At 47.8% G+C, this 13,290-nt stretch overlaps 2 protein-coding genes across 7 annotated transcripts in view; both read left to right on the forward strand.

Moving 5' to 3' along the window:
• The window catches only part of CAMTA1 (calmodulin binding transcription activator 1), a 161,290-nt gene extending 157,417 nt beyond the window's left edge, over window positions 1-3,873 (forward strand). For all 6 annotated transcript variants that reach the window (XM_088533712.1, XM_088533713.1, XM_088533714.1 and 3 more), the window contains one exon: window positions 2,868-3,873. In XM_088533712.1, the coding sequence (XP_088389838.1) occupies window positions 2,868-2,900 (33 nt within the window). In that variant the 3' untranslated portion in view covers window positions 2,901-3,873. The remainder of the gene's footprint in view (window positions 1-2,867) is intronic.
• A 5,612-nt stretch (window positions 3,874-9,485) lies between these two features.
• On the forward strand, window positions 9,486-12,814 carry VAMP3 (vesicle associated membrane protein 3). The gene is made up of 5 exons (XM_088533723.1): window positions 9,486-9,509; window positions 9,836-10,006; window positions 10,839-10,997; window positions 11,652-11,706; window positions 12,521-12,814. Exons 1-5 carry the CDS (start codon window positions 9,486-9,488, stop codon window positions 12,532-12,534), a joined length of 423 nt encoding a protein of 140 aa, XP_088389849.1. The 3' UTR covers window positions 12,535-12,814.
• The last annotated feature ends 476 nt before the right edge of the window (window positions 12,815-13,290 follow it).

Raw genomic sequence — 13,290 nt, forward strand, 5'->3', positions numbered from 1 at the left:
CAGTGTCTTTCGCTAATGCACCCATGACAAATTTCCATACCTGCAACAGTAAGGTTAGGTAAATTCAGTACTGGTGTGTCCTTATGTTTTTAAGCAAGAATTATCATTGCGCTTGCATTTTTTTAATAAATCTGAAAATCTTTTGACCCATGGAAAGTGCATTTGACCGAGGAAGGCACTGCTTATTTGTGAATAGGATCTGTACTAGTGCAATGGTTGAGTGCTGCACTAATTATTTTCCATTGGCACAAAACTGCCTCCCTCGGTCTGCACCAGTACAGATGCCGCATGCTGTAGGTTGAAGTTTGCAGCGAAGCATGTCTTGCATTCTTCCAGCAGAAGCGCCGTGTTAGCGTAGACCTTGCATGTTGAAGTGTGAAATGTAGACATAGCATGTGTCTCAGTGACAGAGCCACCAGCTTACCTACCGTGCATGTTCTCAGTATGAGATCTGTAACACCAGACTGATCTTATGTTATAGTATGGAAGTGCAACAGGAAACACTTGGAAGTTGCACTGCGCATCATACATTAGTCAATGGTACCTTTAGAATATGTATAGTTAGTCTCAACATTAAAAATGATGTAGTGTACAGATGCCCCCTTTTTTCTAGCATAGCCGTGTTTTCTGTAATGAGAGGAGGATGGACTGGCCGAGCAAGAAGGTAACATGACAATATGTCAGAGCCAGATGCGGGGGGAAGAGTGTTGCTGCCTTCTGAGGGTGAAGCCTGACTCGAGCAGGTTCTTCTGGACTCGGGCTGGGGTAGAGCCAGGACTTCACCGCAGAAACTAAAGCTGTAGGAGGCACTTAGGCTCAGTGCAGCACGACCCAAGTAGAAATTCAGAAAGGACAGTGCTGTCTTGCTCCCTCCCAGGGCCTGGAGGACCCTTACAGAGACATCCCCTCTGCCTGACCCAGAGCAAGAGTGAAGCTGCCAGCTCCAGCATTCCCGAGGAGCGTCGTCACCCCTTGGGGGAAAGGCTTCAAGGGCTGAAAAAGGGTGTGTGTTTGGAGTAGCAAAGCCCTCTGTCCACGCAGGGGATTCTCAGACAGCTCAGGAGAAGCCCGATGAGCAGCAGAGCTCCGATATAACGTGTGCTGGTTAGTGTGCTGCAGTCACTGCCTTCTGTTGCCCCCAGTTTCCTAGGTTAAGAGGACACCCGGTGCAACGTGCTCGGAGGCCTCATGCAGAGATGAGTTGTGCAGCCTTCACTGTAGCCCAATACTGTCCGGTTAGTGCAAGAGCCAAAAAGTGGTGTGTGGGTGCAAGCCCCCAGGCAGGAGCTACAGAACAGCCCTGCTGGCGCTTGCCTCTCCTGACACCTTTCAGTATCTACGTTTTATTTGCTTTAACTTTGTTACATTCACTCCTTTTTACTGGATTCTGTTACAGCTGTGCGGCTGTGACACAGTGCTTTGTACTGTGCCCTTGTCCTTTTTCCTTTCAAGTTGCAGCTAGACCAGCTGGGCATGGGCATGGACATGCTGTGCTAACTCACCTTAATCGAGGCCCTATCTTACTCGTTTTGCGGCAGCCCTGCCCTTGCAGTAACGGACGAGCAATGTGGAGGCAGGGCCTTGTTCACCGAAGCGAGCGTATTCCATCCCGGAATGTGCGTGGCCTTCTCGAGCCCGCTGCATCCCAAAGCGGGAAGGGGTATCAGGCTGTCATGCATCGCCACCAAAAGAAGGACTTTTCTGCGGATTTAGTAGCAAGCAAGGGCGCCTCTACTTCAGCACTAGGACAACCCTGTCATGCCCTCCTGGGACATTCGGGCTTCGTGGGGCCACCAGCCGCCTCCGAGGCAGAGGGGATGGTGCCGCAGAAGCTGCTCCCTGCCAGGGCACGCAGGGTCCGGGCGCTCGGCCGCGCGCGAGGCCTCAGGCCGCGGCCGCTCCGTAGGGAGCCTCGCAGGGCACCAGCCCCGGCTGCGCGTTGCTCTTGCCCCAGCACCCATGGAAAATCCTGCCTGTCTGCTGAATTCGAACCGAAGCGTTCTTCTTTTTAGAAAGAGTTATTAGTGCCTTACCCTTTCGGGGGCGATTCCCTTGCGCTTACACGCGTTGGAGGAGGCCGCGCGCCGCGTGTGTTGCATCGCGCCGCGCTCAGGGCGAGCGCCGGCCCCGCGCGGCAGCTCCGTCCCGCCTGGCAGGCAGGCTCTGCCGCCGCGGGCGCTGGAAAGGGCCTCTCACCACCGGCCGCGCACGGAGCTGCGGGGGCTGCAACAAGGACCGAGGTAGAAATCATCTTCCTTGCTCCCACCGCGTCCTTTCGCTTGCATGGCAGCGCTCTCTTAACGTGAGATCCACCACGTCTCAGCCAAGACCAGCCTTTCCCAGCGAGTTTGAAGGAGGGACTTACCCGCTGTGCTTAGCACAGTGGAAAATGGCTCTTACTGTATTGATCTGTGCAGAAAATAGACTAACACTGAAAAGCTACTTAGCCATAACAGCTGGAGGAGGAGGCAGCCACCAAAATGGTTAATGAAAAGCAGCCCCCAAAATCCCAGGGGAATGAGTAGGACAATTTAATACCAGAATGAAGTCAAGCTGTAGTTAAACGCACACATGTACAGACATGCATAGGTACATATACATAGAAAAAAAGTAAATCAGGGAAAAAAAAGCAAACAGTAGCTGGGAATTAGCGTATCCTTCCAACTATGTTCTGTCTCAGATTTATGCTTTCCCATCCTTGCGCTTCCAACTGTTTATGGGGTCAGGAACACATTGCCCTCTTTTCATTTCTCTGGGTGTTGGCTTTTTCTGCACTGGAGGGTATAGGGAGAAATCATTTTGATTTTTGGCTCCCTTTCAAGCTTCTGAGAATAGAAGTGTTATATAGCTCCTCTTTGTTTTTGCAGAGTGAAAGAATTGAAAAAGGCCAAGGAACTTGAAGATACGCAGCAGCATCCCGTAGCAATGTGACATTGCTTTTCAGACTGTTTTCATTTTCTGTTTTTAGCAGAGACATGCAAGAACGACAAAAATACCCACTGCAGTGCTGGAAATAGCAGCTGCAGGATTTTAACAGTAATGTTTTGGTCATTGCATTTGCACTTTCATGGACAACTTTTAATTTGTTCAGCAAGACATCTTGGAACTCAATATTCTGTTGGATCACGGGGAAAAAATGACACCGGGAAGAAATGAGAGTTGCTTCATTCTCCAAGAAGGAAGAAGCGATTAATTATCCTTTTCACATAGGGCTGTATTAAACAACATGTGGAACTGTACAAATACTATACCAAAAATATCGTTAAGAAAAGGTGGGAATGCACAAGCAACACAAGAATGCCGTTCCTGCACTGTCGGTCGTCTCCAAGAAACTGAAGCTTTTGGGAGTCTCAGTGGAGGGGCTTAGATCAGTACATCGTTATTGGGTCCACGCGTCCTCATCTCCTTCGCACTTCTGTCCTTTGTGTTTTATTTAAATCTCTACAGCACACTTAATGCAACTTTTTAAATCTGCAGGTTTTTAATACATCCCGGGGGAGCGTACAGAAGGGGTTGTTGGTATGTGAGATAAACGGGTACTGCATGAGAAATGGAGAGAGCAGCTTAAGCAAGTTTTAAAATGTTTCTTTTTGGTATTTTTACTAGAACCTGCAAATCGATTGTCATGTACTTTTCTCATACTCAGCACTTTATTTTCTAGCCTTACTTCCATGTACTATTATTTTAATTATGTTCTTAATTTGTAAAACATGTAGCTTTTTATCTTGAGTGACTGTCAAACCTTGTTGTTTTGTAGAGTCACGTGCATATGTTGCCTGGACATTTTATACCACCTAAAGATCAGAGTGGTGCTGCATTCTGGCCAGTAAATTTCTTATTTTGGCTATCTCATCAAAATCTGGGCAGTTTCTGTATATATAGAAGGTAGAAATGGAAAATGAGAAAAAATATTTGAAAGGGAATATATTGATTAATTACTAAATATTTTATTCACAAAGGGTCAATAACTTGGCAAGATAAAATTATTATTTGTATAGTTTTGTCTGAACGAGAAGAGTGTGGATGTATTGTTTGTACATACTGTATATATTAAAACAAAGAGATATGTGCATGAACTCAAGAAAAAGAAATGAAAAAAGCAAAGCATTAGTGGCTATGGTCTGTAAAATGAAACAAAAACTTTATTTCACTATAAGAAACTTTATTTTAAATGTTCTTTAGAAGAACATTTTTGCTAAAGCATGACTAAATGGCAAAAAAAAGAGCTACTGTATTTAGACTTAGGAAAAAAAGGCAGAGCAACATTACTTAAAAAAAAAGGAAAAAAAAAAGAAAAAAAAAAAAAGGATATGTTTACATTTAATTTCGGCTACCAGGAGTTTGGTTTGGTTGAATTTGTTTGTTCCTTCCTTCTTCCCCCTCCCCTTTTCTTTTTTTTTCTTTTTTTTTTTTTTTTTTTTGCCAATGGTGCCAAGTAATGTGAATGCTAATATTGCTTAAGAAAATTAAGTTACTTTTGCAGAGCAGATAATCATAAGAGTACAAAAAATGTATTTAGCTTAACACCATACACTCACTCCAATAAAGAACACTTAGAATGAATATAAAATGAAAAAAAATAGTATGAAAGTAGAAAATATGTTTCACATTTTCATATCTCCTGCTGGAAGTCAGAAAATGTAATAAAAATTGCACACACACACACAGACACAAAACTTAAAGATGCAAACTGATCTTGTAGGGGTGTCATGGTATATTGCTATTTCCACATAGTGAGGAGCCAAAGAAATTAGATGTTCTAAAATTGAAATAATTTAAAACTGTCTCAGAGTGTCAGCAGTAGGAGTCAGGGTCTGATCTTAAATTATGCAGGAATGTAAAGGAAGTAACTCCGCAAGTCCGTGTTGCTGCTGTGGATTCCTTGGATGTGTCTGAGATCAGAACCGGCTCCTGAGGGTTTGTGCTGCTAGTGGCAGTTAAAAAGTTCTGAATGGACTGGTGTAAATTTGAGATTGTTGCTTTTGGAATAGTTGTTCTTACTTGATCCCAGCCACCAACTGCAAGGCTTGGTGTGAAGCCTAAAATTATTCGCGTGTGAGAAGCTTCGAAACTGGTGTCTTTAAAAGAAGAGTAAAAACAAAGATTGTGGCAAAAAAAAAAAAAAAACTGGGGTCAGTGCTCTTGGTGCCTTTTCTATAATTGTACTTGTTTTTAATTACTTCTTTTCACTGCCAGCATTGAATTACAGTAGATGTGCTATAGCTCATTAACGGAATTCTCTTGTACATTTGTGAACTGCTGCTTTACAACCTGATTCTAAATCAAACAAAAAAGAGAAAGAAAGAAAGAAAGAAAGAAAGGAAAAATGAAGGAAGGATGTCCTGGCTCTCACATGGTGGCTGTGGGCAGCCTCATAGCCTCAATTTATTGTATTGAATTGAGACTTAAAGCATAAAATATTCCACACACCCCCAAAAAGGAATGGGAACTGCAGAAGAATCTCCTTTGGGATGAACTGGATTGCTCTGTATTACTACTGAAGAACTCTGATGTTTTGAAATGGAAATGTTGCTCCCATTAACCAGTATGTGACAATATAGAATTGATCTTTTCCTAACAAGAGTAATGACCTCAGTGGAACTATTTTAACCCCCTACATTTATACAAAATGATTCAGTAATATACAGAGCCGTTTCCAATTACTCTTCCAGATCCATGGGCCTGGTGGTGTATCTACTAATCTAGATCCTGCTTCAGCCAAACGTTTTAAGCATGTACTTACTCTTAAACATGCAGGTAATTCCCTAAGATCAGCAGAACTACTTGCATGCTTGAAGTTAAGTATGGCTTCGAAGTGCTTTGTTGTGTCGGGTCATAGCCCTTCAGTGCAGCACTGGCGCGTTAAAAGGCGCCCACTGAAGTGAAGTGATTCTGCTCACCCTTTTCTTGATTGCGGAACTTCCATTTTCACAGAAGATGTATACGTGAGTGCAGCTTTCTGGGAAAATCCACATTCCCAAGTGCCAGGAGCCAGAGCCATCTTCTGGTAATGGAATTGCTCCTTTGTGAAACACATTCAACAGCAGTAATACTGTGTGACGGAAATGCAGAATATAACATGAACCCCCTCTCTGGTTGCACGCTTACGGCAGTTCCACACAGTAGTTGGTGCCCAATGGGGGGTCCCCAAGACTTGCATGTAAAACTAGTATAGATGTCTTCTCTTTTGTAAGTTTTATTTTTGTAACCGTGCATGTAAAGCATCACTGAATCAATGGATCTGTTGAAGAACTCAGCTGCTGGAACCATGCAAATGTTTTGAATTGCCCTTAAAATATGGAAAATGTTTTCTGAATGCTTTATATTCTTTCTGCTGTAAATTAAAAACAAAGAAAATTTCCCCATACAAAGCGTGAACCTTTTTTTAAACACATGCTCTTCCATTCTAGTTAAATAGAGCAACATATTGCTTCAGTCACTGTTAAGAACCGTGAGGGAGGAGCGGGAGAAAAGTGTTAGTTCTGCTCCATAACCTGCTGGTAAATAATGCCTGGTGTCTGGCTGGGGATGACCTGAGCAGCCCAGGCTGCGCCGGCCCCGCGGGCAGCGGCACTCGCTGGACGAGGGCGCAGGCCCCGCGTCTCCTCGCGCTGCTCCTCGCTCCTCCGGGGCTTCCCTCCAGCCCGTGCCCAAATCAACCCGAAGGCACCGGCCTCATTTTCTGTGTCCTCTGCAGTCCTCACCCCTCGAAGAAACGTTGCAAGTGCCGGCTTCACCTTTACAGCAGAAGGGAAAAGTGACCATCTCAAACACTGGGTACCCGTATTGTGGATAAGCTTCAGATGACAAGTTTTGCCAAATGACTACAACTACACAAAAACACTACAAACTTTATTAAAACATAGTATTAAACAAAAAAAAAGGGGGGGTGGCGGGGGGGGGGCAGGTTCTGCCCAGCCACAGCTCACTGGAAGCAGACTAGTTTGACACACATTTTCAAGGCAATATGGCATGCTGTAATAGTTTGAGTATTTGAAATGTTCTCTGATGTGACATGACACAGTATCTTAACAAGCAGTAGCTTAAAAAGAAAATAAGGCAGAGTAACTCAAACTGGTTGGATGAATGTTTTGATCATACACAAAGGCATGAGTTTGTTCAAATTTTTCCTACTCGTACTTGCAGAGTGGGCAGCACCAGTTGCTGCCGTTAAGCTGATACAAGAACAAAATGCTCATTTTTTTCCTTTTGGTAGTATCTCTACAACATCCAACTGCTTGTGCCTTTTAAATTAAATAAAAAGAGAAAAAAAAAAAAAGTAGCAGGAAAACATTAGAAATATTTGACCAACTCTTAATTGGCTCCAACTGTAAGTTTTCTATCTCAGAGCAGCTATAGCTCACAGCATGTATCTGGCAGGTATGGAGTTGCTTCTCTGAGGTCAAATTATTTTCAGCTTTTAAGCTTAAATAAAGCTTAAATAAATAAGCTTTTTAGCTTAAATAAATAAGAACTTTCACAGCAGGGCTCACGCTGGCTTTCCATGAGAAAGTGGTGGGCTAGCCCATGCGCCCGCCGTGCCGTGCAAGAACAGAGACATCCCGAAGTCACCGCAGGGACCGCGCAGAACCAGGCCACGTGCCCGCAGCCAATATCCTCGTACCGGGTCCCCTTGCCGAGGAGGGCGCGTCAGCGGCGCTCCGCGCCGGGGAGCGTGAACGCGCTGAGCGCTGCGCACGCAGCTCCGCTGTGCACGCGTGCCGGTGACAGCAGGGGAAGCTTCCAGAAAGCACATGGGGGAGACGTGCCCCTCCGGAACCGAGACTCCATGCCCGCCCCCACACTCCTCAGAAAAGGCAGTGGTTTTTTTTTTTTTTTTTTTCCCTTTTTGCGTGCTGAGATCCTGGTGACGCAGCACCTCCAGCTGTAGAAAAGCTCACGTGGCCGTGAGGCGGGACACCAGGAGACAGGACACATCCCTGATCGCCAGTGCAGGAGTGTCCCTGCCACTGCACAAGCAGTGACGTGGCCAGAGGCCGGGCTGCGTCCCCCGGGCCAGGCCCCGCAGCGGGAGCGGGACAAGCAGGCGCCGCCGGTGCTGCCCACGCAGGCTGCACAGCCGGCCTGCTCCGCGGGGCACAGCACGAGACCCCCGAGAGCGAGAGTGCGGGTGTGGGGATCGTGGTGTGTGTCTCTCCCCAGATTCGTGGATTTCATGGGGTAACCTCAAGGGTTGTCCTTTATACCGGCCCTTGGCCTTCGTATGCCAGACAAACACAGCTGCAGGGACACGCCTGTGCCCACCCCGTGGGGTTGTGCACGCGTGCTCACACTCGCACTCGCGCTCACACTCACACTCGCGCTCACACTCGCACTGATGATTGCGCCTCCCAGGTGGCAGTGCCGGCAGTGACGATCTCCACCCGCCCCGGTGCGGGGAGCCCCGCCCTGCTCCCGCAACGGCATCGCCCCGCCCCCAACGGCATCGCCCCGTCCCCCACGGCATCGCCCCGCCCCCAACGGCATCGCCCCGCCCCCAACGGCATCGCCCCGCCCCCAGGACATCGCCCCGCCCCCAGGACATCGCCCCGCCCCCACCGCTGCGCCCTGCCCCCAAAGGGCATAACCCCGCCCCCGCACGCATCGCCCCGCCTCCAACAGCCGCGCCCCGCCCAGCTCAGCCCCGCCCCCCGGGGCCGTTCGTCACATCCAGGGCGCCGCCGGTACCGCCTGCGGTTCCTGTCGGGCTCGGTCGGGCGGTTTCGGCGGGCAGCAGCTCGACGCCGGCGGCACCATGTGAGCGCGGGGCGGGCGGGCCGGGCCGGGCCGCTCCCGGGGCCCCGCGGCGCGGCGGGGAGCGGCTCGGCGCCGGGAGGGCCGCGCCCAGGCGGGCGGCCGCCGGAGCGGGCCCGATGAGCGGCGGCTGGGGCGGGCGCTGGGGCCGCTGCGCGGGGGGCAGCTCGTGCCGGGCTATTAGGGCTGCTCCTCCCAGGCCTACGCGATCGCCGCGGAGCTCGGCGGGAGCCTCTCGCTGCGTCCCGGGCCGTGGAAGCCCCCCTGGCTGGAGGGGCCTGCCCAAGGCTCCCCGGCCGGGGGTGGCGATGGGGGGCTGCACAAGGGACCCTGCCACGGCGCAGGGGGTTATTCTGTCGTGTACGCGGCCTGTTCGTGTTGGTCACTGTGCGCTTCCTGGTTTGCTCCTTGTGCGTGTTTGCATTTGCTCGCTGTGGATGTGAACTTACGTGTATAAATAGAGCCAATGCTCAGTGTCATTCCTTCATATAAAAGGTGCACTGTAACTAAGGCAGAATTGGTAAAAATACAGGAGAGCAAAATCAGTACAGATAATCCTAGAGAAAGTCAACCAAAAGTTGTTAATGAAGAGGGCATCAGAAGTGCATAGAGTGGCTTCTGGTCCAGTTTCGGGGAAAAAAAAAATATATATGTGGGACGGGTAAAAGGATCTAAAGTGCCAGAGTCTAGAAGTGCTGCATGTGTTTCCTCCTTGTGCTTTCTCTGGCTCAATGCCAGCTGTCTCAAGGAAACAGGTAACCACAGGAAGAGCACATAGTTAGAGGAACCATTAACTTTGGAAAGCTACTGAGTCTTAGTATCTGCATTCTTGCAGAATCCAAGCTCTTGAGTGTTTGAGCCTGTGAACCATTTTAGGAGTTGCTCTATGCCTGATTACAGGCTGTGTTATTAGCCAGCCACTGGTTTCTTTTAGCACTTTAAGCAATTCACCCATTAGCAGGAAGTTTGGTGCATGACTTGATTTATGCAGAAGTTCAGCTGTTAAAACCTCATTTGTCCTGTGGGAATGGAAACCCCAGTATTTCTTCCATGGAGTCAAATTCCTTGTTTTTAAGAATAGCAGATAAGCTTAAGTTCAGAAATTATCAACTTTCCATGCATATATACATACAAAGTAATACGGAATAGTGATAACTTTCCTTACTGCAGGTCAGCAAGCGGCCCTGGAAGCTCAAATGTTGCTGCTGGCAGTAATCGCCGTCTTCAGCAAACACAACACCAAGTGGATGAGGTAACAGTCTATTTGGATGGCAGTGTAATAATTCCATCTCTTTTGGAAAAACCTGACAAGAAAAATAGATGAGCATTGGTCACAGCACTTACTGTTCCTTTATATGAAAGGGAAGCCTAGTGTCATTCAGCTTTCTTTATTCTACTTTTGTCACTTGGAGTTTTGGAAAGGTTTTTTTTTAAAAAAAAAAAAAGTGTTGGGGGGGAGAAAGGGTAGAGCGGCGGGGTGGGAAACAGAGGGCAAAATGCTCCATTCTGGTGGAGTGGGAAAAAGTTACAGCTGTCCAAAGGTTGACTGCAAACCCAGTGTCTGATAATCAGGTACAAGTTAAAATAGTACTCTTAAGAAAGAAAAGAAGAAAGGCTCTTCATTCTGGCCAAGTGGCAAAAAGGAACTGATCTTATCAAAAAATAAAAATTCAAATTTCTGAGGATGTCCAAAAGCCATTGTTGGTTAGCAGCAGCTTTATCTGCTTGAACAGGATAGCACTTCAAATGAATGTCAAAAATATTTTGTCAGTCATGTTACATTGCCTCAACTCCATTGGAAGTAGGTCATAAATTATTTCCCAGTTTTCAAGGAATGTCAGCCAAATTTTGAGAACTTCTCTGCAATACTGACACACGGAAGTAGGTAATTGTAACTTCCGGCAGTGGACATGTGAACTTCACGTTTTCATCTAAGCTCATGATTGGATCTCCTGAAAGGCAACTGCTCCTACTCCTTAGAGGAGACCATGAAAAATATCATGTATTGGAATCTGTTACCTGCAAGTAATCTCTCCAACAGTGATACGATTGATATACTTACTGTAAGTGTTAAATTGATGTAGGTGGTTGACATCATGAGGGTGAACGTGGACAAGGTGTTGGAGCGAGATCAGAAGCTATCAGAGTTGGATGACCGAGCTGATGCACTGCAAGCAGGAGCTTCCCAGTTTGAGACCAGTGCAGCCAAGCTGAAAAGAAAGTATTGGTGGAAGAACTGTAAGGTAACCATGGCTTGAATATGTACAAAATTCAGTATTAGACTTCACAGTATGATAGGCATTATCTCAAAAGTCACTCCAGTCAGTATAAGTTCTAGCATCTAGCTTTACAGCAGATACCACAATGCTCATGTGAAGTGACCATCTAGATCACCAGCCCTGCTGCTGCCCAAGACATCAATGGAGCAAGGGAAACATTACAGTGACCTGAGGCTGTGGGGAACACATGGGAAGAGATCAAAAATTGGTTCAACTAACCTGCAAGGAAATATTAAAAAGCAGGAGGAGAGCACTGTCTTTTACAGTTCCTGGTAGATGTTGGTACTTTCTTTGGTGAGCAACAAAGTGGAAAATGTGGTGTAGGACAGGAGTGTGAAAGGTTTTTAATAGGTTTCTTTTTACCCGTGTTTGTATAGTCACCTTAGGCTCTGCACAGAGGCATGAAAGAGAGCTTGTTGATCAACTCTGGTTGCCAGTGTGCCCAGCCTACCATTCCTGAGTGGTAAACATCCATCAAAATTGCTTGTTGCACATGTTCTGCTTGGCATATTTATCTAGCACACAGTGCAAGGGTACCTTGCAGTGGCTGCTTCCCTGCTTCCCCCAGTAAAAGCCTGTTAATGCTGCTGCACAGCCTTGTTGTGGCTTTTTTCACAGATGTGGGCAATACTGATAGCTGTTGTTCTCATTATCATCATCATCATCATCATTGGTAAGTTTCATTGAAAAGGGGATTTATCTCTTAAGTAGAAGTGGATGGGATTGACTCGCTGGTACAGTTCAGTTAAGCCAGGGTACTCAAACTGAAGGTACATGTAACAACAACAGCTTGAAACAGCAGCCCCCACTTAAATGATTGTTTAGTGGACTGCAGTGAACAGTACAAGGCAAAGCGAGCTCAAATAGCTGATTCTGGAACACCTGTGCAATGTAGATGTGGAAGAGGTAAAACTGGGATTCCACTAGACTTAACAATGAACAAGTTCTTATAGCTGCATACTGCAGAAGTGTAAAGAAATACCATTATGTGTCCCTTGTCTGAGAAGTACATTTCCATTTGTTCATAATCTTGCATAGATCAGTCCTCAGCATGGTAGATGCACTGCTGTAATAGGTAGACTTTTTAATAAAAAAAAAAAAAGTAGGGACTGCATTGCTTTTGATTGAAATGGTACTGACTGAGGTGGAATAGCAGGTGGGGGCATGCACAAATTGCGCTCTTTGTTTTGCTTTCTAATGTAGCCCTTAAACTTTATCCTCTGAAGAAATATGTATGTTGGGGCTGTACTACAGTAACAAACACTATATAATATAATAATTATAATATAATTAGCAACAGTTGTGGTCTCAGGTGAGACATGCTTGATGCAAGCACAGAGGAAAACTAAAGCTAAGGAAAAAGAAACATAGGAAACTTCAATCCCTCTCTACTTGTCTCTAGTATCTTAAAATTTTTAAATTCAGGATTGTTAGGGTGGAGGGCTGAAGGAGACATGTTCCTCTTCCAACTTTTTTCTTTTTTGTAGTCTCGACTACATGAGTTTAAGGAAGAAACTCAAATCGACTGCAGATGTCTGTCTTCAGCCTCTCCACTTCAAACCTGCTGTATTTTCAGCCCATCTACTGCCATGTAAAGCAAAATTATTTTGATTAGTAGATGTTAACTAAACCTGGTTGCCTTAAGACACTCCTAACAAGACACTACTAACAAGCACAGCCCACAACTTGCACAGTGCCTTGACAGACTGGAGCTGATGAAGAGGACTTGGTTCCAGTTTCCCAACTAAACGGTGTAATCAATTACAGCCTTGCTAGCGCCACACCAGCCTAGACGTGATTCTCTTCACCCCTCCGCCCTCGCGCCGGGCCGGGCCCCGCTCCGCGCCGCGCGCTGTGGGCGGCGGTTGGGCCGCACGTGGCGGCGGGCCGGGCGCGCGCGGGGGCCGCGTGCGGCGCCGCGTGACGGGGGGGCGGTGCTGCCGCGGCCTCCAATGAAGCGGCGGCGGCGGCGGCCCCCGCGCCTCCCTCGCTCTGGGCCGGGCGGGCGCCTCACGCGGCCGCGGCGTGTGGGAGCGGGACAGCCGCGTGCGGCGGCGCTTACGTAACGCGCGGGGCGGCCGGGGCAGGGGCGCGGCCTGCGGGCGGCCCCTGGGATCCCGGCGGGCTCGGTCTGGCCCGAGCCGGGCCGCCTCGGCCGGAGCAGGTAGGGCCCGCGGCGGAGGCGCTGCGGCGCGGGGGGCGCGGGCTGCGGGGGGCGCCGCTCCGCTCCGCCGGGCGCAGCTTTTCCGCTCTGGAG

The sequence above is a fragment of the Tinamus guttatus genome, unplaced genomic scaffold (assembly GCF_059628265.1).
Source record: "Tinamus guttatus ecotype Peru unplaced genomic scaffold, ASM5962826v1 Tinamus_guttatus_pri_ptg000515l, whole genome shotgun sequence".
NCBI lineage: Eukaryota > Metazoa > Chordata > Aves > Tinamiformes > Tinamidae > Tinamus > Tinamus guttatus.

Bases quoted from the DNA above. Each gene is read 5' to 3' on its own strand.
- VAMP3 (XM_088533723.1), top strand. From the start codon at position 9,486: ATGCCAGCTGTCTCAAGGAAACAG. The intron at 9,510-9,835 runs GTAACCACAGGA...TTTTAAGAATAG, and splicing joins CAGCTGTCTCAAGGAAACAG to CAGATAAGCTTAAGTTCAGA. The intron at 10,998-11,651 runs GTAACCATGGCT...CTTTTTTCACAG, and splicing joins ATTGGTGGAAGAACTGTAAG to ATGTGGGCAATACTGATAGC.